Source organism: Pelecanus crispus, chromosome 1 (genome assembly GCF_030463565.1).
Source record: "Pelecanus crispus isolate bPelCri1 chromosome 1, bPelCri1.pri, whole genome shotgun sequence".
NCBI lineage: Eukaryota > Metazoa > Chordata > Aves > Pelecaniformes > Pelecanidae > Pelecanus > Pelecanus crispus.
Genome location: NC_134643.1, coordinates 59,393,540 through 59,416,261, shown reverse-complemented (window position 1 = coordinate 59,416,261; position 22,722 = coordinate 59,393,540). Strand labels below are relative to the sequence as shown.

General features: G+C 50.2%; 1 protein-coding gene across 1 annotated transcript; it reads right to left on the bottom strand.

Moving 5' to 3' along the window:
• Window positions 1-297: 297 nt before the first annotated feature.
• Window positions 298-2,724, bottom strand: ELFN2 (extracellular leucine rich repeat and fibronectin type III domain containing 2). Its single transcript, XM_009486907.2, has one exon. It carries the CDS (start codon window positions 2,722-2,724, stop codon window positions 298-300), a length of 2,427 nt encoding a protein of 808 aa, XP_009485182.1.
• Window positions 2,725-22,722: the final 19,998 nt, after the last annotated feature.

The following is a 22,722-nucleotide window of genomic DNA, read 5'->3' as shown; positions in this document are numbered from 1 at the left end:
CACTCCAGTGTTGTTACCACAGTGTCAGAGCAGGACGCTCCTCCCAACCATCTGCAGGCAGAACAATGGTCCCCGTAACACAGTAGAACAATTCGGCGTGTGTGTGTCTGTGTGTGTCTGTGTGTGTGAGAGTTTTCTGTTGTTGTTGTAAACTTTAAGAAACGATTTTGTCAGTTTTGTATTTGTCGGGAGTATTTTGTTGTTGGTTTATTTTTCACAGTCAAGTGGCATTTTTTTTTTCTGGTTGTTGGGGGGGGTCTTGTTTTGTATTGTTTCCTTGGAAAGAGCAAGGGAGAGTCACAGCTTCTGCTGAGCAGAGACTCCTTTCCAGTAATCCAGGATGTCATGCAGATCCTCGTCCTTGGCAAACTGAACTTTCTTCCGCAGGGCATGCCCAGCCGCCATGTAAACCTCCTCCCTGTGGTGCTTCTTGTAAGGCCGGAATCGCTCCCAGATCTTGTGGGTACTCTCTGATGAGTACTCAGGGCTGGAGGAGTAGCCCGAGAAGTAGTGTCTTGGGGAGAGCTGGGAGTACGTGGAGTCTCGCTTGGACCGGGAGAGTGGCTTGAGGAATGACACCCGCTGGCTCAGGGTGTCAGCACTTTCCTCATAGTACAGGGCCGGGAAGGAGTGACGGTGCTCACTGCAATGGTAAGAAGGCTTGACCTCCAAGTGGTGTATGGCGCCCGGGGACACCAAGGGAAGACGATCCAAAGGGCTGTTGAGTGGGCTGCCCTTCTCAATGTATTTGGAGTCAGACTTGCTGAGTGGTGGGTGGTCAGGCACATCCAAGCTGAAGACCTTGGCACTCTTGATGGAGCCACTAGAGGAGACACTGCAGGTCTTTCTGGCCACGGCAGCATCAGCACTGAGCTGGCGCTGCAAAGGGTGGTGGGAGCTTTCCTTGTAGGGTGGGGAAAGAAAGCTGGGCCGCTCTAGCCCACCCGAGGAACTGGCTGGGATGGATTGGCACTCAAAGGCCATGTCTGAGTCAACACCAGTCCCACCACCCAGGAAGGAAGCTGTGTCCAGCTTGAGGGCATCAATGCAGTTGTTGATGATCTGGTTGACCTTGTCTACCTCCTTGGCTATAGTAGAGATCTCAGCAGCTGAGCCTTGTCCATTGTCAAGCTCCCTCAGGTCGTCATCCCTCTGGGTTCGTTCCAGCCCATCCCCACCACCAGTCCGCACCTCAATGTAGTTACCTTTAGTGGTGACTTTAGGAGTCTCCATCCCAGCCTCCATTGACTTTGATGGGGGCAACTTCTCCCCAATCATGGAAGGGATGGAGGACATCCGTGAGACAGGGATGACAGGTGGCTCACCCAGCTTCTGTGAAGGATGGACCATGGTACTGGTGTCAATATCTGATCCATAACGCATTTCCAGGATGGTCTTTTTGACATTGAGGGACTTCTGTTTCTCCTCCTGCATCCTCCGCTTCCGCAGGCAGTAGTACACCACCCCCAAGACAATGACCATCCCAAAGAGGCAACCCAGGGTGGTCATGATATAGTGTGTGGTGGTGGAAGTACTGGAAATAGGGTCCTCCCTACCTTTGCTCCGGGTTGCAAAGGTCAGGCAAGTGTGGTTGTAGCGCCTGTTGTTGCGGATGGAGGCCACACAGAAAGTATAATCAGTGTGGGCCTTCAACTTGTTGACAGTGACATATTCCTTCTTGCTCTTCAGTGTTGCTATGTCAGAAACGTAGCTGTTGTTGTATTGGACCAGCACATACATCTTACTGTAGGGCATGGGGATGGTTACCATCAGGATGGCTGAGGTGATGGTGACATCATGGAGCTTGATGCTGGGACTGAAGGAGGAGTCAGTGGTGGAGGAGGCTGGAGGTTTGACTGAGAGGAAGTCCCCAGGGCTGATGGCTGAGCCCTCATCCAGGTCTCGCTGGGAGTCAGGGGTATAAGGGGTGGGGTTGACCCTGGAGAGGGAGGGGATGGTGCCACCTCTGCACATGGACTGGAAGATGGTGATGGCATTGCGGTTGTGGTGAGGCCGAGGTACCAGGAGCGGGTACCCAGCGAACTCCCGAGGAGTCTCACACTGGAGCCGGTCATAGTTCTTGGTGACATTGTTGAAGAGTGCCAGCCAGTTAAGAAAGCTATAGAGGCTACAGTCGCAGTTGAAGGGGTTGCCAGCCAGCTCACACACCATCAGATTGCTCAAGCTGGTGAAAGTGTTCCCCTCCAGGCGGCTGAGACGGTTAGATGACAGGTCAATGCTAATCAAGCTGGGGCACTCGGAGAAGGCAGTAGGGGTGACCAGCTCAATTAGGTTGTGCTGCACAAAGAGGAACTGGAGACGGGCCATGCCCCGCAACATGCCCTCTGTCAGGTTGGTGAGTTTGTTGTAGCCCAGCTGTAAGACCTGGAGGTTTGACTGGCCCATGAAAGCCCCATCCTCAATATAGGAGATCTCATTCTTAGTCAGGTTCAAATCAGTCAGGTTGCCGAAGCGGTTGAGGGAGGAGTACAGCACCACTTTGAGCTTATTCTCGTTCAGACGCAAGTCGTGCACCGTGCTGTTGATATGCTGGGGGATGGTCTCATATGGGGGCTGGTTCTGGCTGCAGATGGCCAGCCACACATAACCTTTGTCCCCTTCAATCAGCCAGCAGTCACCTCGCACGGTGCCAGGGGAAAACAAGCAGAGCAGGGCAGCTGCCCACAACCCCAGGCACATCATGGTCTGCAGTGGTGCCCTCATTAGGATGGAAAAAAAACCCAGCAAAAACCAACCCCAAATCTCAGGACCACAGCAAAAGGAAGCTAAGGGGCAGTGGGAAGAGAAAGTGGTAGTAACTGGGGTTTAGTAATGGAAGGGCATGAGCACCCCAGTCCTATTGGGTGTCATCACCATTATTTCTTCTTGCCCTCTGGGTCAAGCCAGGAGCATGGAGCAACGGGAACACGTGCAGTCTGCTTCCAGCACACCCAAAAGCTATGACCATGGATGGTTGGTCTGAAGGGAACTACCTTGTGCTTCTTTTCTAAACAAAAATTCAGACCAAGAATAATGAATCTTCTTTGATGCTCATGAGCAACTCTCCCACCTTTTCCACTTTTCTCCCTCCCACCCACCCCCCACCCACACCAAACCCACCCCAAAACAAACCCAAGTCCTCCCCCCTCTAGTCTTCCCCTGCCCCTCCACGATGTGATTTGGAAGAACAAGGCAGGGCTGCCTCCTCTGTCGCTCACGCTCCCTCGGTTCCTCCTCCTTCTATTCCTTCTCTCCTGCGTTCCCTCTGAGAAGCTTCAGCGCTTCAGATCAAACATGTCGAAAACAAAAATACAGAGAGGCAAAGAGCAAGTACGCACAAGAGAGATCCATCTGTCACTGGAATCTGGAAAAGAAAGCACACAGGAGACAAGAAGAGGCATCAGTTGGAGGGGGTCTTTGAAATAAAAGCATACACAGCAAGGTTTCCTGAGAAGAGGGAGATGGGAAAGAGACAGCATTTTGAGGGGTGCAAGCAAGAGAGGAATGGTACTGCCTGCTGTGCTGATAAGCCTTTGAGAAGGGAACCTTCACTAGTATAATCTCATATCAGGGGCATGCAGAAGGGTACCTGGGCTCCCTTAAGTAATGTGATCACAACCAGGGACCCAGAGGGAATGCAGCAGTGTGAGGTTAGAAGGGAAAGGGGAGGGAGGGTTGGAAACATCAGGTTGTTATTGAGGGGACTCAAAACTCCTAGTGTAAACAAAGGCAAGTCCCAAACACAGCCAAAGCCACGTATTTTCAGCTGCCTGAAAATAATGTACACAGAATGCATGAAGCAGGGAAAATGCAGACAAGCCTTCCCCCGCCCCGCAAAAGAAAAACACACTTTTTTGTTTGTTTCCTTCCTTCCTTGATGCAAGAGGGATAAATAATTCAAGCCACGTGTAACCACTTGTGTTCTAAAAATTGTTCCTGCCTCTTGGTGCAGGGACAAGGCTATTGAGGTGAGCCCGTCTGGCTTGAGCATGCTGGGGGCAGGGGGCAGGGTGCAGGCAGTGTGTCGAATACCAGCCTCCAGTCTCTCACCCAGCAATGCCAGCAGTCCTGAGCTGGAGCACACCACCCACCTATCCCCCACCAAAGAGAGGTGCACAGCTTCCACCTTCCTTGCCACCTCTCCTTGGGGGCTATGAATGCTGCCCCTTTGTGGGAAAGGACACCTTGCAGGAATCAGCAGCTAAGTGGCATTTGTTTCAATGTATTTCTGGGCTCTGGGCAAGCTCCTGGTTCTGACTGGGAAGAGCAGCCTGGAGCACCCTTCTCTCCAGCTGCAGCTTCAACCCTTCTCCCACTGTGCTGAGACAGGACCCTGACAGGTGTATCCTCAGGCAGCACGGGGGAAATAATTTCATACAGCAGATAAAACATGGGGGAACTATGCTTTTTGGGTTTTTTTAATTTTGAGGAGGCAGAAAACAATAAAAAATGGAGAAAAGTATTCTTATTTAATGAAAAATAAATATCCCCTCTTGCTCCTTTTATTTTGGGGGGGAGGCTGCTCACTAAAGATATCGCCGAAGCTTTTGCTGCAAAAGCTGAACCAATTTCTAGCACAGAGACACAAAGGGCAGAAATAAAATGAAGGAAGATAAATGGAGGAGGAGTGAACCCTTGAGGAACAAGGCTTACGTCTGCGGAGAAATCTGAGCTGATTTGGGTCTGTGGAATTACCAGGCCAGCTGGATTAAAGGATCAGAGATAGTGTCACAGAGAAACACTTAAATATTCAATAATCCAAAAAGTAAAGCCAAGATGGAGAAGGGGAGGGGGAAAAGAGCTAGACCAATGGAAAAGACAGAGAGAAAGCCTCTGTTCCCTGCAACTCATCATCTGAGGCCACCAAACTCATGTCATTTATGGTTGTCATATGATGGCCTCCAGCTGCTGCCTCAGCTTTGTATAAGCCAGCACTGAAGCAGAAGGCAGAGGTTTTTACATTCTGTTGCTTTGTTTCTCAGCCTTATAATCCAATGAGAAATAATTTCCTGTCTCCCCAGATGCATCAGATAGGAGACACATCTGGCTTTACACAGGCTGGGACCCACAGGCCTCTCATATTCCTCAGTGCCAGTCCCCTGCCTTGTCCTACCTTTTCCAGAGGTGACTCCATGCAGAGATACAGCCAATCCCCACACCATCTCTGTCCCCTTACCTTCCTCTCTAATGCTCCTTCACTTTGCCCCGTCTCTTCCACTGAACAAAAGAGTGGCAGATACTATCATGCTTTTTGCACATTGGTGCCCAAAGTATGTCCACCCCAGGAGAGGCCAGGGGCAGCCCCTGAGCAAGCAGTGAAAAGCTTAGCCCAGATTTTAGCCAGTGTCCTTCTCTGAGCATTATGCTTTGGCCTGTCTGTCTCACCTCACCAAATGCCCTGCACAATATCCAACTCCATACAGAAACATCCCAGCCCCCTTGCTTTGACCCCTTCTGGTAGGGCAGGCTGCTCCAAATGCTGTGCTGAAGTCATCATTGCCTGCTGTAGCTTGTTCATGGTCCATAGGGCCATCCTGAGGCCAGGACCACATTCCTCTGCAGCAGCCCCAGCAATTGCTGAGAGCCACCCTATCCCACTCAGGGAGCTGCACTCAGGCAGCACAGAGAAGGCTTGGAAGGGGAGATGTCCTAGCAGCCTGGAAAGGAAAGAGGTGGCTGAGTTAGGGGGTGGATGGAAATGAAGGTGGTATTTATCCTTGCTATGTGTCAAAAACAAGGGGACCATGCAGAGAAGACCTGCTTCCTGTCTACCTCCCACCTTGGCTGTGCAATCTTGCCTCAGCCACAGGCCAAAGGAAGGGCCAAGCCATTCCTCAGGCCAAACTCATTGGTCCCCTTGTGTCCCCAAGGTGGCTATGTACAAGAAATACACAGTCCCTGCCATCTTCCCCCAGCAGCTCCTGTCTCCCAGCTGTTGCACTTGTTTTAAGGCCCCCAAGGCCAGCCCAATCTGTGGCCTCCTCCACCCCTACCCATGGCCCAGGACCCCATTTCAGCTCAGCCCAGTGCCGTCAGTCCCTGCCACAGCAATGGCATAGGAGTGCCGATCTCCAGCTCCACCACAGCCATGCCCTTCCCTTCAGGGAGCAGCTGCTCCCTGACACTGGCAATTCACAGGCAAGGGGAGGCCAGGGATGGGGGTCAGGACCATGCCCTCCCTCAGCTGTCTAGAGCCAAATGAACATAAATCAGATGATAGCACTGGAGTCCAACAACTCAAGCAAGCAACTCCCTGTCCTTTCTGCTGGCCTGAAAGGTGCTGACAGTGGAGTTGGCTGTTTCCCTGACTTGCTTCTCAGGCAACAGAGCAAGAAGATGCAGGGATGGAGGGTGGGCAGAGAGAGCAAGGGCGAGCAACTCCAGCCCAGAGGGGAGCAGAGGAAGGGGGATGCATGAGTTGTGGAGAGCCTGGTTTGGAGGGAGGCTGTGGCTATGGGTGAGGGGAAAAGTTGGGACACAGGATCTGTTTTACAGGGCAGGTGCAAGGTCACCACCCATGTGCTGGGCCTACCCAGCTGTAGGGTTCCAACACTCTTCAGTGTAACCCAAGATGGCTCTTACAATGTGCCCTTGGCTTCTTGCCACCCTCACGTATGCGAGAGCATCAAGGAACAGTAGTGGCATTGTGCCCATGAATGTCTGTACCCTTCTTGGCTGGCACAAAATCAACCCATCAGCTCCGAGATCCCAACGCTCTGGTTTATTCCCTGCTAATGGATGTCTCAATGTTATTGGCATTTCTGTGCACCAGAGTATTTGGAGAAGAGCAGAAGGCCACAGGGATGGTTCCCCTGTTCAGAGGAGAGAGAAAGGAGAGCGAAATGGAGGGAGAAGAGCCCCAAATCTGAGTCAGGAGCCAGATGTCCTAATAGCCACAGACAACCCTTTGGCTCAGGGATCAAGGTGGCACAGAGGGTGACACAGGAGTACAGTCACTAGTTACATTGCCAGGTACGAGGGTAGGTTAAAATACAACCACTGAAATTGTGGACAGGCATGGTATGAGGGACAGAGACAAGCTGGGGGATGAGGGGGTGGAAGGACCATGACTGAGAAAAGATACAAAGTCTAGGGGCCACAGTGTAGAAAGGCAATGAGAAAAGCCACATGCAGCAGCAATTTGGGCCTGAAATTCTGACCTTGTCAACATTGTCCTTCTGGGGCTCAGTGCACTGGAAAAGCCAGCACTTAATTCTACCATTGCTTAAACGGTGCTAAGAGCCTCCCATTAGAAATGCATGCATTAAAAACCTGCCAAACACTCTTGGCTCCTCTGGGGACACCCCGAAACCAGGCCAAAGCTCCTGCTGCTTTCTTATGCTTTGTGCTGCAGCTGGGCAGCAGCCCTCTTCCCAGCTCAGTGCGCTGCCTGCTCCTGGAGGGCCTCAGGGCACAAACACCATCTCCAAGGGGCTCTGCCTCCTCCCTCTTGGCTTCAAGGTCCTTCCAGGATTTCTCCAACCACTTTCTGAAAAAGGGGCCTTTCCCAGGGGTGCTTGGTACTGGGATTTGGTGCCTTACTTGAAGGGACTCTCCACACCAGCCAGATAGTTTCTGTAATACACACTGATCTGAGCATCACTGCAGCTGCTTCAAATCACCACACAGAGATGGTCCTTGCTTTTGCCCCTGGCTATAGTGAAAGGACAGTGCCCTGAGAGAAGCTTGCAGCACAGGTGTGGCACTCATACAACAGCAGCCCCTTCCCTCTCAGCCCCACTGCTTCCAGGGATGCTCCGGTTTATTGCAGGAGGTACCACCAACTCAAGCAGCAACGAACCTGTGGCTGTGCCCACAGGTGCTCCAGAAGCCCTGAGAAGTTTGGGACCAAGAGAAGAGGGAGCAGGAAGCCTGATGACCTGTGGATTTGTGACATGGAAGACATTTGTGTGCATGTGTACGAGAGAGCGAGCAATAATGTCTTCTACTGCAGCTTCTTGGATGTTCACTGAGGGTTGAGCTCACACAGCACTCTTTCCTTTAATGGGGCTCTGTGAAGGTTTCGCTCTCACTTTCTCTCTTCTCTAATTTATCCTCCTATTTTCATGAAACACATAAGATCACAGCATCACTGAGATCCATCCCAATGTTACGTTTGTTTGAAATTGGTCCTGTAGCTTCAAAAATCTAGAGGACAGATGAGCTGGCTTAGGCAGAAACATAAAAAGGAAAAAAAAGCTGTAGAACCACCCTAGAAAGTCATGCAACAAAAGGTGTTTTCATGTCACTAACCAGACAAAGACTTCATCCCTTACAGTGTTTGAACTATATAGTTCAGTGGTATCAATGGGTCCTGCTGAAGGGTGGCCACTCAATGTTAGAGGCTCTATGAGTTTTGGCAGAGTGTTGCCGCAGGAGAAATCTTGTGGTTCAACTCTGGGCAGGTTTATTTCACCATATATGAATCCGCAGTTCCTGCTGGGAGAAAAATCATCCCTTTGAAAGCTGGGCTGGCCCTGCCATGAGTGGGGAGGAAGCTTGCAGCTCCCAAACTACAGCTGTCCCTGACACAAGGAAGACCAAAGCACTAGGATCCCAGAAGGACACTGTGGTGAGGAAACCCACAAAAACACGTAAGATCTTAGCAGCTTCTCACAGGACACTGCTGCTAGGATGCTCACAGAGCTCAAATTCCAGCCAGCAACAATGGGGCCCTGCACAGAGGAAGGGCAGAGGGCTGAAATGCAGTTTGTAGGACTGCCCCAAGGACATGCTGCTCTGCAGTCCTGCCCTTTGGCCAGTTCGGGGCACGGGAAGAGTTCAGATGTTAACCTGAAGTTACCGTCTGCCATACACGTGCACCCAGGCTCAAGCAAATGTACAGCCATTGACTGCAAACCTTTGCTGGGCCAAGCAGCTTAAAGACTAACCATGAAAAAAACAAACTGATGCTGTATATAAAACCCCTGCTCTCCCATCGCGCCTCCCCAACAGTGATTAGATGCCTAATTTGTTAGGCAGCAAGAAAGAGAGAATAGGAAAGCTCAGAGGAGGAAAATGAAGCAGCTCAGAAGCATGAAAGAAAAGGGAGAGCTTTAGAAGCGTAAATCTTATTTTAGAGTGATAAATACTGGCAGAAAGGTCTTTCATATGCCAGTGGTTCCCTGGCAGGCCAGAGAGCCACCTTTGTTTTCCAAAGTTAAATGGTTACCTTTTATATTAATACGATTATTGAAGATTAAGGGGGATTTGCATCAAGCTAGCTCCACCCAGACAGCCCGTGGCAGCAGCCCACAGGAATGTGAGCATGGGGGTAGGCTTGGGGAACAGCCTTCTCCAAGCAGAAGAGGATGTCAAGAGATTACAGGTTCCATAAAATATATGAGCAGCAATAAAGCCGCCTTCATCGCTCTCCCTCCAGGGGAGAGGGGGGCCCAGGAAACATCACTCCCCTTGGTGTCATCCCATGAGCCCAGACATGAGGCAGTGGAAAGGCTTAGAAATAATTCCTGTTGGCAATGGGGAGGGAGCGTGGGCTCTGTGTGACTGTCTGTAGGGACCTGCCATAGGGAGCACAACAGCAAGAATGGCTCTGCCTGTGCACGTGCATGGGTGTGCATGTGTGTGAGTCACTGTAGAGAAAGGGGTGGCAGTGTCGGCTCTGGGGGTGCGAGGCAGAGGAGGAGTATATACGGAGGAGTTGCTCTAGGTGATGGGGTGGATGCGCGGGTTGGGTGTGTATGTGGGTTAATCACTCTGTGAAGCAGAGAATGAGTGCTGACTCCTTGGGGGGGAGGAATTGCCATGGGGAACCAGGCAAAGCGCTGGTTGCGAGCATATGTGTGTGTGCATGTGTGTTTGCATGAAGTCACTGTGGAGAAAGGGGTGGAAGCGTTGGCTGTGTGTGAGGCACCGTAGGGAAGGGGGTGGGAGTGCGGGCTGCGCGTGGGTGTGCGTGGATCGCGGGAGACGACCATGGTTGCGCAAGTGTGTGTATGGGAGAAGGGCTGTAGGAAAAGAGGTGGGAGCACTCCTTCTGTATGCGTCCCCTGACGTGAATCACTGTCACAGGGAGCAGGGTGTGAGGGCTGGCTCTGCATGTGTGCGTGGGAGGGAGTTGCTGTAGGTGACAGGGAATGACCTCTGCTCTCTGCCAGCTGTCAGGGGAAAGGGACAGAAATGGCAGCTCTGCATGAGTGTGCGTGTGAGCTGCTGCAGGTAACAGGCCAAGCATGGGTGCTCTGGGTGCATGGGAGGCAGCTGCTGTAGGGAGCAGGGTGGGAGCACTGGCTCTGTTTGTGTGTGGGGCATTGCTGCAGAGGAGGGCAACATGTCCGGCATGAGGCCAGGACAAATTCTTGGGCTGTATGTGATGTGACTGCGAAGACCCCCATCACCTCAGGGTCACTGTGATGCCGCTGCTGTCCTGTGCTGGCCTTGCTGCCCTATTTCCTACAGCAGCAGCTCCTGCCTTTCATCAGGCTGGCTGTGAACAGCAGGTCCACATGCTCTTTGAGAGATGCCCTCACTCAAACCAAGCATACCTCCAGTATTTCTGGATGCTAAATACATGCCCAGCAACCCAGTGGTGCCAGTTTGGAGTGCCCTCAAACACGCTACCCTGCAGGTAGGGCAGGGAAGGGGTATGGAGGGGGTTACTCCTTGCATTACAGTCTCTTGCTGGAGGGACTCAGAGCCTAAGGAATCACATAGGTCCTGGGCTGGCTAAGGGTAGCAATCACTTCACAAGGCACACTGGCAGCCCATCATCCTGTGGAGGATACCTCCAGGCCTGCAGACTCCTGTGGGGCACCAGCGTTGGCATTCCAGCATACTTCAAGGTGCTCTTGCCTTCCAGCCAGCCTTCCCCTGGGCAGCCATCTGAGAGAGGTTCCCTTGCCAGCAGTGAGACCTCTCTCCAAGTAGAACAACGAGGCACCCCGGTACAACTCCAGCATGAAAACTCCAGAGGTCAAGCCACCATTCCAGTGAGAGGAAGGGTGCAATGCCCTTGCGTAGCCTTCCCAGCCAGGGTGTCTCTGACAGTCTGCAAGATGTCAGAAGACGGGGCAGCCCCTGTGCTCAGGTTTCCCACAAATGGAGAGTTAACCAGAAGCAGAAGCTGTTACAGGTGATGGTTCAAATACAGCAGATGCGGTCCGGATCTGATGTGGGGCAGAAGCAGAGGAAAGGTGTGGGGGGACATGGAGAAGCTGTTTCAGGTGATCCAAGAGTGAAATGCTGTGGCAGCACAAGCCACTGGGGACACTTCAGCCCCTCAAAGCTCTTCCTCTGGTCAATGCGTGCCTGGATTCAGCAAGAGGAGTAGCCCCATGCTGGACAGGACATTATGTTTCCACATGGCTGCTTCCACCTTCCCTCCATCCTCCAACCCCAGGCAATGGCACAGCTCAGCCCCGCTGGCAAGAGACCCTCCTCCTGGCCAGCTCGCCCACCTGTATTTCAAGCTAACATCTGACATACATTTTGACACAGCCGTGCCTCCCCTCTCTTTTCCCCACTACCTTGCCTTGTTTAGAACCTGTTTTTTTCTTCCATTGCCAAAACACAATGACTGTTATAATTAACAGATTATCTCAGTGCGACAGCTGCAGTCCTTTGAAAATTAGGTTGAATAACAGGATCCTGCCGTATGGTAATTTCTTTTCATCTCTCAAATATTTTCTCTCTCACACTCTCATTTCTGCCTCATTTCTTCTTTTCTTTCTTTCTCCCCCCTCCTACCTTTCACCAGCTCCTTGACTGCATGAGTGATATTTTTGGGGTGAGACAGGCTCAAGGGCTCTCTCTACCTTCATCAGCTGTTTTCATTCCTCTTCTTTTACTACCACACCTTGCAAACCGCCAGTGTTTGCAACTGGGATCATAAACATGTCAGGACAAAATGTGCCCACCAGAGGCCATGGTCAGGACCCCTGTCTGAAGCCCCACTGGCTCAGAAAGGCAGCCCAGGGAATTGCATGGGGAGAAACCAGGATGCAGCAGCCTAAACCACTGCCTGCAACTTTCCCACGGGGAGCTGAGTGCAACGGTGCGGCTGAGTGGTTTGTACAGAGCTAGCCAGGGTGCTCTACCCACCCACCTACCCGTCCGCCTTCTTGCTGACTCAGTATCTGCCCCTGACTCACCATTTGCTCACTGAATGGGGACTGGCAGTACTTATACGGCATCCTTCCCTCTCGCTAAGGCAATAGCTCTGCCACTTACCACCCCCTCTCCCCATTATCCACCTACAACTGTCTCTCTACCGACTCAATCAACCCAAGCCAGCCAAGAAAGCAGCTTGCTGGAAATTCAGGGTTTCAAAACCAAAATAAAAACTAGTGCTGCTCCCATCTGGACCCAGACTAAAGGCTCTGGAAATCTCTTCCTCCAGGACTGGAGATCCCCTGGCCCCTGCTGCAAACTGGACTGATGCATTCACCAAAGTGGCTGGACTCCTCTGCCTCTGCTTGGGCAGACATGCTAGCACACAGCATTTCAGGCTGCGAGGATGACCAGCCAGACACGTGGGATGGGTCTGTTGGGATGGTGCCCTGGATTTGGCTACTGAAAGGTTTCAAGTTCAGCATGTTCTGGACTCCAAAATCTGCAACTTTGTCATCAACTGTACCAGGAGCATTAGTTAATTATTCTCAATGCCTGGCTTGAACCCATGCAAAATGCCTTGATCCCGCACTGCTCATTTCAGCCATGTCCGTAATCTGTACAACATCGTCTGTCACAATTAAACAGTGCTTTTTCCTCTTGAAAAACAGGGCAGTATTCCTCCACACCACTCATCCATCACAGCCTAACCCACCTCTGCAGACGCTAGCTCCAGCTGAGTGCTGGGCCTCCTCCTGCCTCCTCAGCACAGCCATTTCCTCTCCTCCCATGAAGTTCCACTTCATTTATTTCCTTAATCCCGACTCAGTAGAACAGAAACACTTTGTCACCATTATTCTGCCAAAAGCCAAGTAGAGTCTTTTAACAAACACTCATCTGTTCCATTGTATTTCAGCAGTCTCCAGTAATGCTCCTCCTTGTTGTCCATGATCTCTCTCTTTTCATCATCCGCCACCCTCACCCTGCATTCTCCCTCTGCTTTCACTCCAGGCCCAGTGTTGGCTCATGGCACTTACAGCACATCTCATTCATTCACTGTCACTTATCCAAATTCTACCTTCACTTATTAATTCTCCTTTTTTCTAGTAGCATCCCTCCTCTGAGCACTTTGTACAGTCCTACTTACGTATCCAATAATAGTATTTTCCCAATGAGTGAGTCATATACCCCTTTGCTGACATTTAGAATTCTCCTTGTTCTTTGAAACACGTTTATTCATTCCTCCTCTATACAATTATATATGTCTACTCAAGGTGTTGCATTTTCTACAGCAGCCATGCAGCAAACAAATGATCCATGCAAGTAACACAACAAAATAATAGTCTCTGCTGGTACCTTGTCATCCTCCATTTTAATTATGTAGGCCAAAGCTAATTCAAGGTATGAAGCAATCAAAAACAGGGGACAACTTAATTTAAAAAACACCCCACCCTGTCCTTTGTTCTTGCTCAGTTCAGATTTCAATCTTTTCTTTTCCCACATATTCACTGCTCTGCCTCTTTCGATGCTCTTAGTAGCAGAGTACATGGAGGCTGTAATTGATATTGGGCCTCTGGTTTCCTAGGTGCTGTAAACATGTTCAGTGAGAAACAAACTTTGCTCCACACTGTTTCCAAGCTGAAATGACAGAGAAAAAGGAGTATCACTCAGCTAATAGGGGCATGTAAATGTCTTACCCACTAACCCAGGTAATACACTCCATGACCAGGGAGTAATGCCACATCCCCCTAAATCTCTCTCCAGAGGCTTCATCAGGTAACCCTAGCAAGTAATTCATCTGGCAGTCCCTCCTCATTCCTCGCCGTAGCCCTTATTCCTTCCCCCCCACTGTTCTTTGCTTCTCTTCCAGGCCTTAGTCACCTCTGCATATGCCATTTTTTATTTATTCCTTACTACTCCATTTAATCTGCATAGGCCAAACCCTAAGCTCTGTAGTCACCCTGACTCATTTCCTACCCAGGAAAAGCAGCGATTTAAATCAGTGGGAAAGCCTGTGATGTCAATCTGGACAGAGACTGATACTGCACGGGGACTCCCACATGATTATTTCTTGTTCTCTTCTCACTCATTCAGGTCTCCATTTAGCAACATACTTAAGCATGCACCCAACTGTAAACCTATGCAAGTCCCATTCAGCTTCTCAATTGCTTTCTTCTGCAACATCTGTGTTGATGGTTCCCACATCTTCCAAACACAACAGATTCTCCTTCTGTGCTTCCTCTTCCTAGCCTCTTTGTTACCCACCCACCAACATCCTTTCTCTGGCTTTGAGAAATTTAGATTTTTCCCTTTTTTCCCATTGCTTGTTTAGATTTTCTTATTTTCACTGCTGCCTGGGGACTCCAGCTTGTAATTTCACCTCCCTTTTCCTGAGACTGCTATGTTGAATAAAACACTGACTTCCCCCTCTGCTCTCCAGTATTCTGAAATACCGAATTGGGCCATTGAGGAGAAAAGCTATTGGCCAGGGCTGCTGTCTCTGATACAGAAACAGAGCTGGCAGTAATATTTACAGGCTACTTTGAAAGCTCCAGGGATGGCTTGTGGCCAAAAATGATGATATCCACCCCCTCTTTTTTTTAATGATGTCTTCCTATGACTCAGTCTGGTCCATAAGTCAAAATGAGATTTTTTTTTTTTTTAACCATCCTCCCTTTAAGCAATGAGAACAAGAGCCTTAAGAACAGAACGCTGTAGCATCATGAACAGGACGGGTTATGTCACGAGTAATGCAACTTGGGGTGTCCTTGGTGGCTTTAAAAGAAGCAGAACAAAAGGCACATGTCCTCTTTCCAGAGAAATGAGTTTTGGCAGAGCTAAACTGGCAATTGCCTGAGTTGTCTAAACTTAGTTTTATCTGTAAGCAAAGCAAGAAACATGCGGGAAGCAGAGACACCATGACCTCAGGGGCTCATGACTTCCTGGGCTCAGCAAGGAGCTACCGTGCCCTTTATCATCCACCATTGTATGGAGGCAGAGTCTTGAATAAAGGGGACGGTGTAGGGGAAACTGTGACAGCTGTTTCAAAGTGGGACTGTGGCGTACCAACGCAGCCTGCCCACACACTCTTACCTCTGCCTCCAGCTATACAGTCTGCAGCAACAAACAGCCATTCAAATGGTTGGTAAACGAGCAGTTCAGCCGGAGACCACTTAATTTGCTCCTTGCCTGTGGCAGGGAAAAATGCATGTTTGGAAATTGGCAGTGTTGTGTATAGCATTACCAGGCTGGAGTTACACTGACTGCTATAGAAAAAAAAAAAAAACAAACCAAAAAAAAGCCCAGGAGAAGTGGAGAGATGGCTGAGAGCTGGAGAGAAGAAGGGTGGGGTGGAAATGGGGGAGAGCCAGGCAAGGAAAAAGGGAGAGAAACGAGATGGTATTGTATCCAAGACTAGATACTATGATGATGGGGACATTAAGAATGTGATAGATAGACAGGAAAGGAAGGCAAACAGACAGAGGCAGGCACAGAGAAAGAGACAGAGATGAAGGAGGGAGGGAGAAGGAAAAGAGAGAGAGGCAGAATTAATTTAGGAGGAATATATTGAAAACATAATCTTCTCAACGGGGAAAAAAAAAGAGAGAGAGAGAGAATTAAACAAACGGCGACAGGAAACTGGGAAAGAATAACTTTTTTTTTATGAGCTTGTTAACATTTGTGAAGTTAAGTAACCCTAAATTTATGCCATTAATTTGCATGTATTACGATTTTTTTCTCCGCTGCCAGTTTATAGTCTCTGTGAAACCTTTAAAAAGTGGCTTTTTTTCCTCCTTTTCCCTTCACTTGTGTTAATTAAGGCTTGTGATATATGTGTATTTTTACACTGCCGCTGTGCTCTAGCATTTAATCATCAAATGGCCCTTTTTGCTTTTTCTTTGGGCCACTCCTGCCTCTTCCTCTCCACAGAAACATGAGGAGGCCTGTGGGTCCACCCATCCGCACCGATCTGTAAAGCATACCTAGAGCCAGGTTGGGCTCCTATGTACATAGAAAAGGCTGCCATAGAAAATGCAAGTCCAGCTTCTTCCCTCCATCCAGAGGACTGCCCCACACCCATTCCAGGGACAGCAGTCCCTCCTTTCCACCCAAGGACTCTTCTTTCTGGGCAGACAGATCTCTCTCCTAAGCACATTGCCGACTTTGGAAGTACCCAAGGCCAACATGAAGCATAGCTGGTGGAGCCCTTTTGGCAGCTGTCCCAGCGAGCATATTTCTGAGCTCAGCTGGACAAGAGCCTTGGTCCTAAATGTGCTTTGATTGCTTTGCTCCTCTCTAAAGGCTCTGTATCTCCCAGCTGTAAGCAGAGTTTGCTGAAGCAAGAAGCAGGTTGCTAAGCCTGGTTTGGATGCTGTTTGGTCTCTAGTGGAGCTGACGGGACTCATCTTGTTAAGAGCCAGCTGAGCTGAGACCACCAACACTGAACATTGATTCAGACCTAAACACCCGCCATGGGAGACACAGCAACTCGAGCAGGGAATAAGGATGATTGCTGGTCACAGCAAAGATGGTGTTCCCTCGTCCCCTATGGAGGAAGCTTGTGATCTCCTTGGGGCTCTGACAGGCATATGACAGGTCTCTGGAGGGTCTCTGCTGAACTGGAGTTGGGAAGGAGAGGTAGGGGAGACAGACCAGGCTTTCCACACTGTCACTATTATTTTGCCATATGGGGGCGTTGAGCACCAGAGAGGATATTCTGATTTACTCCCTTGCTTACCGTTGCTGTGGCAACAGGAGAAATACAGGCCAAACCAGGCTGCATCTGCAATGTGGTGGTAATAGGGAGTTTGGGTTCCCATGTGTGTGTTTGTTTGTTTGGCTGTTTGCAGGAGCCGCATGGTAAAAAAGCAGCGTCACAATGAAAAGGGAATGGGGCCCAAACGTCCTCCTCTCATGCAACAGCAAAACAGTCATGCATGCAGTCACATTCACAGCACATAGCCTGAGGAACAGCAGCACATACATGTGTCCTCTCTTCCCACCACACACACACCTCCAGAGCTGGGGGTCCCCTAGCTACTCTCCCACTGTCTCAAGAAGCTGGATTTCTTGTTTCACACATACAAAGCCCCTGTGCACCAGACACTTTCTAGTAGGGCTCTTAAGCACAACTAAGAGTTTGGGGCCCACCAGCTTGTGTCAGCAAGAGAATCTCCTCTGCCATCGGGTCCACACATCCCAGTTACCCATGATGCTAAGGGGTCACAAACCCTGCATTGGCTGCTGAGCAAATACTCCTCCCTGCAAATACTCCTCCAGCACATCACAGTGACTAGTTCTTACCCCCCGAGGTGATCGACAAAACAAACTCAGCCCTGTCTCAACAGTTACATCCCCAGCTGGGAGAGATGACCTCCATTCCCAACATCAGGGTAAGCCCTCAGGTCACATAAAGTGGCCGGTTGCAGATGCCAACCTCCAGCTGTGACACCATCATCTTACCAGTCTGCCAGCACAATTCCCACCCCAGAAAGCAAGCTGTTGAGCAGAGTTAAGTACAGCCTTTTTCCCTCCCTCTCCTCCAGCCTGCTGGGACCTGAGTATTCTCAACCTAAACTGTGGTGGCCTTTGGAGAAAGGCTCAATATCCAATTCATCCAAAGTACTGGCCCCAGACACCTACTTTGTGACAGGTGGAAGGAAGGAGATGATTTTTCAGCTGTCCCTCACAGGTCCACATCTGCTCCCTCGAGAACTGGAAGCACAGAATAGCCTTATAACAAGACAAAGTTGCTATTCAGTCACATCATTATCTGTTCTTCCTTATCCCACAGCCCATAACAGGCAGAGACTAGCCAGTGCGCAGGGGAGAAATGGCCTGATGTCAAGGCAGGAACAGGGTTTGGCCGCCCAAGCATAGAGGCCTTGGCGTTCCTGGAAATCAGACTCGTAATCAGCTTTGGGACTCCTGCGTTGCAACTTCCACAATGGAGAGGAAAAGTCCATGGTGGAGATAGACCGAATTTCCTCAGTCTGGCAGGGCAAGTGGAAGTGAAGTGGGACGCCTCTATGGGGACAGTGCACATGGGGTCTAAGACACTGCCAAGACAAGGGGTGGCACCAAAAGGGTGGTGATGCCGGTAACCTGTTGGTTGCTGCTAGCAGTGACTTGACAGACACTGTGGTAAAAAAAGGGTGGGAAACAAAGAGGTTAATGCTGAGCTGGAAAAGGTGAGGTGGTGGAGATGAGAGGCTCTGCAGGCATGAAAAGCTTCTCCAGAACATTGTGCAGAGAGGAGAAGTCCAGCTCAATCACAATGAGGACAAGGCAGGACATGTGTGGTGTCTGTATGTGTGCTACAGGAACGCTGTGGGTTTGCAGAATGCCTGGCCACCCAGGGCCCTGTGTATGCAGGAGAGGTAAGATGGGGTATAGATTCCCCTCCTTTGACTCCTGGCTGCCTTTTCTCCCATCATTCCTGAGACTCCATCTGGCTCTACTATTTTTACACACATGCACAAAAAATAAGAGAAAATAAACACTTAATTTCTAACATAATCAGCCCTTCTCTCACTAATTAGCACCCTCTGAGCACATCCACAGGCTGTGAGAGATACTCTGGGGCTGATAATGACCCCCAACCTGCAGTTGCATATGCTGAAGGGTCAGCAGAGCCAAGAGCAAGCCAGGGGGAGGCAGGGAGCAGAGTCACCTTTGCCATTTGTTTTTTTCCCTCAAATCTGGGATGCTGGAAGGGGGATGTCTCTTTTTTGGCAGGATCCCTTGTGTATATGTTTTTCAGTGAGAGAGAGAGTGTGTGTGCATGCATGTGTGCAGAGGAGGGGGGAAACTGGAGAGATTTGGAGGGAGGGGACTGGAACAAAATTCTGGCACTGAGCCCAAGCGTGAAACACATGCGAATTTGTGCCTCTTGCTGGTGGTAATGAAGGACTCCCTTCAGGACACACGGGACACTAATTAAGGGGCTTCAAAGGCAGCTTTCTGCAGAGCGCTCTCTAAAAGGGGGGCTGAGGGGAGGAAGGAGCACAAGAGGGGGGTGTTCTCCACTCAATGGAAGACTTCTGGCTCCTAGTGCTGCTGGGGAAGGCACTTTTTCTTTCTCCCTGTCTCCCATAGCAACTCCTACCCATGAGAGCTAAGAAGGTGCAAGCATCTGGCAGCTCTGGGCAAGCCCTCAACAGCTAGCAGGCAAGGCAGGCTCTGGTACCAAGCGTGTGCTGCCATGGGGAGGGGAAAGTTCCTAGGGGAAGTGGAGGGACACCATGCTGAAAAGAAGCAAAGGTGGACATAGGGCATAGCAAAAAGAGAGAAAAGAAGAGAAGGAGCTGGAAGGGAAGAGGCAGGGACTCAGTGTGACTGGTTTGCAAAGGTAGCACCTGTGGGAACAGGAGTTGCCCTTAGTCTCCAGGGATTTGCAGGGAATAAAGCTCTGGATAACCACTGGTCAAAACTCCATGGCTGAGCCTTGTCAGCTGCCTCCCATGGGGTTACTTCTCATGAAAGACTGGATGGTGCAAACTTTGTGAATAGGGCAATGGGCAGGGCAGAGAACGTGCCTCCAATGTGTCACTCTGGGCACAAGTCTTTGGGCTTAGCTGGGCACCAAAGACCAACAGACACTGCCTGGGCACCCAAAGAGCTCTAGCCTGCTTCCAGGAGCTTCACAGACCATGGCCCTACAATCTCTAAGTGTTGCAGATTCACTCATAGCTATAGCATTCTTGTGTCTGAGGGAGCGAGCCAAGCCACAGAATGGGTGATGTGACTTAGCCCTGGCCATGAAAGATAGTCTCAGCTTAGCTCTCGGGCTTCCTACCTGGTACCTTAACCACACAACTGCCCACCCTCCCTCCACGGGAGTAAGCATGAAACAGCAGCTCTGGTGGAAAAGAGGCCTGTGCTAAGATTGAGTAAACGGGGACAGAGTGTGGGAGGAAAGAGAAGAATAAATTGGCAGAGAGTGCAACAGAGCGTTAGTGAGAGACAGGAAGAAAGGATGAGTGAGAAGGATGGTGAGGAAGAGAGAATAGAGGGTTATCTATGGATTATATTCACTGGGCCATGCATCAAGCACAGAGAGAAAGCGAGGGAAAGAAAAGAGAGGTGATATGAGCACATGAGAGGGAGAAGAAATGAGAAGAGACTCACGAAGAGCAACAGAAGCAGACAGCTTGAGAGAGAATCAGTGCTTCACTGATCCTGCATGACAGCATGCTCCCTGCCATCACTCACCACCCCACAAGCTGCCAGAGTGCCCCACAGATCCCCTTAGCTTCAGAGGGAGCTGCCTTTTCTATGCCAGACTGTCTCAGCACCACGCGTGGGTCACCTGGACACGGTTGTTTGGGAGTCAGGACCAGTCCTGCCATGGGGAGCCATGGGTACGCAATATTTAATCAAGGTGAAGTAAAAGGCTATCTGAACTCACCTTTCAGTAGTCCTCTAATGCTCCTCCACAATTGTCCAGATCTGTAGTTTTTCTGACCTTTCTGCCATCTCCTGTTCACTATCCTCCTATGCACCAACCCACACTTATAACCACTTATTCTAGATGACCTGCTCCATGTCTCCCATGTTCAGTGTCACCCAGCCAAAAGCACAGCCACCTGCAGCCCAGAGCAGTACAGGAGGGCTGTGCCTACCGCTGGAGAAAAAGAGGGAGGAGGCTCGCCCTGGGAGAAGTACCTGGGGTGAGACTGGCTGAGGCCAGCAACTACCCAGTGTGAGGCAATTCTTAGCATCAGCTCTTGGGCAAAAGACTTCACATGCATATCCAGCAATTCCCTGTCTGCTTTGTTACTACTGCCTAACCATGAATCTCACTGCCCAGCCCCAGCTGTTTTTGAGAAGAGGCGGTCAGATTCCTAGGCAGAGTCAAAACTGTTTGGATGCAGAAACACATCATGATGCTGGAATCAGCCCTAGCGCAGGTGTTGCAGCTGCCAGGGCTGAGGAACATTCTGGGGTCTGCTAGGATCTGCAGAGAAAAGATCAGCCTCAAGGATGTGCAGACACAGTCTCAGGTGTAATTCCAAGACATAGCCTTGGAAGTGCTTAGTTCCATCACCAACTCTTGTCTCATGCGATGTAACAACCACAGCCCAGTCCAGACAAGTCCAGGGCACTCATATGCCCTACCTCCTTCCATCCCACAGACCACCAAACACTTCCCATCGGCTGCTAACAGCTGCTGAACCTTTACTAAGAAAGCCACAAAAGGTCTAAATCAAATGGGATAACAGAGCTGATTACCAACGTTTTCTGACCATGGGGGAAATAGCAGCCAGGATTTTCAGGTTCACAGAAGATAAGAGCCTTAGTTTCCAGGGAGAGGAGACGCAGGAACACACTCCAGCCTGCCCTTTCCTCTCCCGGTTCTTCCTTCTCCCCACCATCCTTCTGCCCTGTGCAATCCAGAGGATGCCATGCTGAAGACAGATAAACAGGCAACTAGTGAATCACTCTTATTAAGTTTGAACTGATTATTAAAAAAAAAGAAATCGAAAGAGAGGGAGAGAAAATCAAAGCTGGGATTACAGGCTTAGTAGGCATGAGTGCATATTCAGCCTACACTGTTCTCTTTGTGACTCTGTCACACCGGTAGACTGCTAAGAGAGTTATACCATTACTAACATGACAGCATTGTCCTACCCAGCCTGGATTAGAAATCCCAGTGGCTGTGTAGAGGGGAAAAGTCCCTTGGCAGTGGCAGGCACTTGGCCTCACGATGCCTTCCACTCACAGCATGCCAGCCAGGCAGGGAGAAGTATTCAATTATCAGACAGGCTCTGCCTTTTCCTAGGCCAGCTTTCTCTTATTGTCTGCCTGCTTTCTCCCTGGCCAGCGATGCTTGAGAAGTCTGTCACGCAAGAGAAACTCAAGATGGTCTGGGCAATTCCTGAATCAGGCAGACTTGTCACAGCTGACCCCCTCCTCCTCCTCACGAATACACAGTCTTCTCCGAGTATGGATAGGCTGCTCAGTCTGCAGGCAGTGAATATCTCCTTCACAAACACTGGACCTCCAACAGCTGCCTGGAAAACTGGATCTCCCTGTTCCCTGCTGGGCTGGGACCATCAGCCAGTTGTGATTCCTTAGCACTTCTCTGGCCTAAAATCATCCTACAGTCACAGAGCTGAGACTGATTGCTCTCATTACTTTCACTTCTTAAGGAAGACTCCACCAGTTTTTAAACGTATTAAAGATGTGTGCGTTGCCCTAATGCAATTCTCAAACACCTCCTTTGTTTCAGGTAAACCCCCCTATAAATACCACTCAAAACATCATGGTGATCAGATGATCAGCCACACTCTCATCCACTGCTCATACCCCTCGTGATGTCCCTGGGGACCGTGATCGCTCACTGGGATAGTGCTGTTATGGTGTGTCTGTGAGCTAGCACAGAGTGACCAAAAAAGGCAATAAATACATCACCACGGCCAGGACACAGAAAGAGGAAGGGTCTTTGAGTAACATGCTCTCTCATTGCCCCGGCAACAGCCAGTGTCTCTGCTGATGTGGCCAGCAAGGATCTGGGGGACCAGCTGTGGTACCACTAAGAGAAAATTAAATGGGTGCTGTGTGAATTGGCTGTGTTGGTCCCTGGATCTCCAGAGAGGGAAGGAGGAGTTGGACTTGGAGTGACATCATGGTTTAACCTCCATTGGCAAC

Excerpts from the sequence above, each read along its gene's own strand:
- ELFN2 (XM_009486907.2), bottom strand. The coding sequence starts at position 2,724 with ATGAGGGCACCACTGCAGACCATGATGTGCCTGGGGTTGTGGGCAGCT.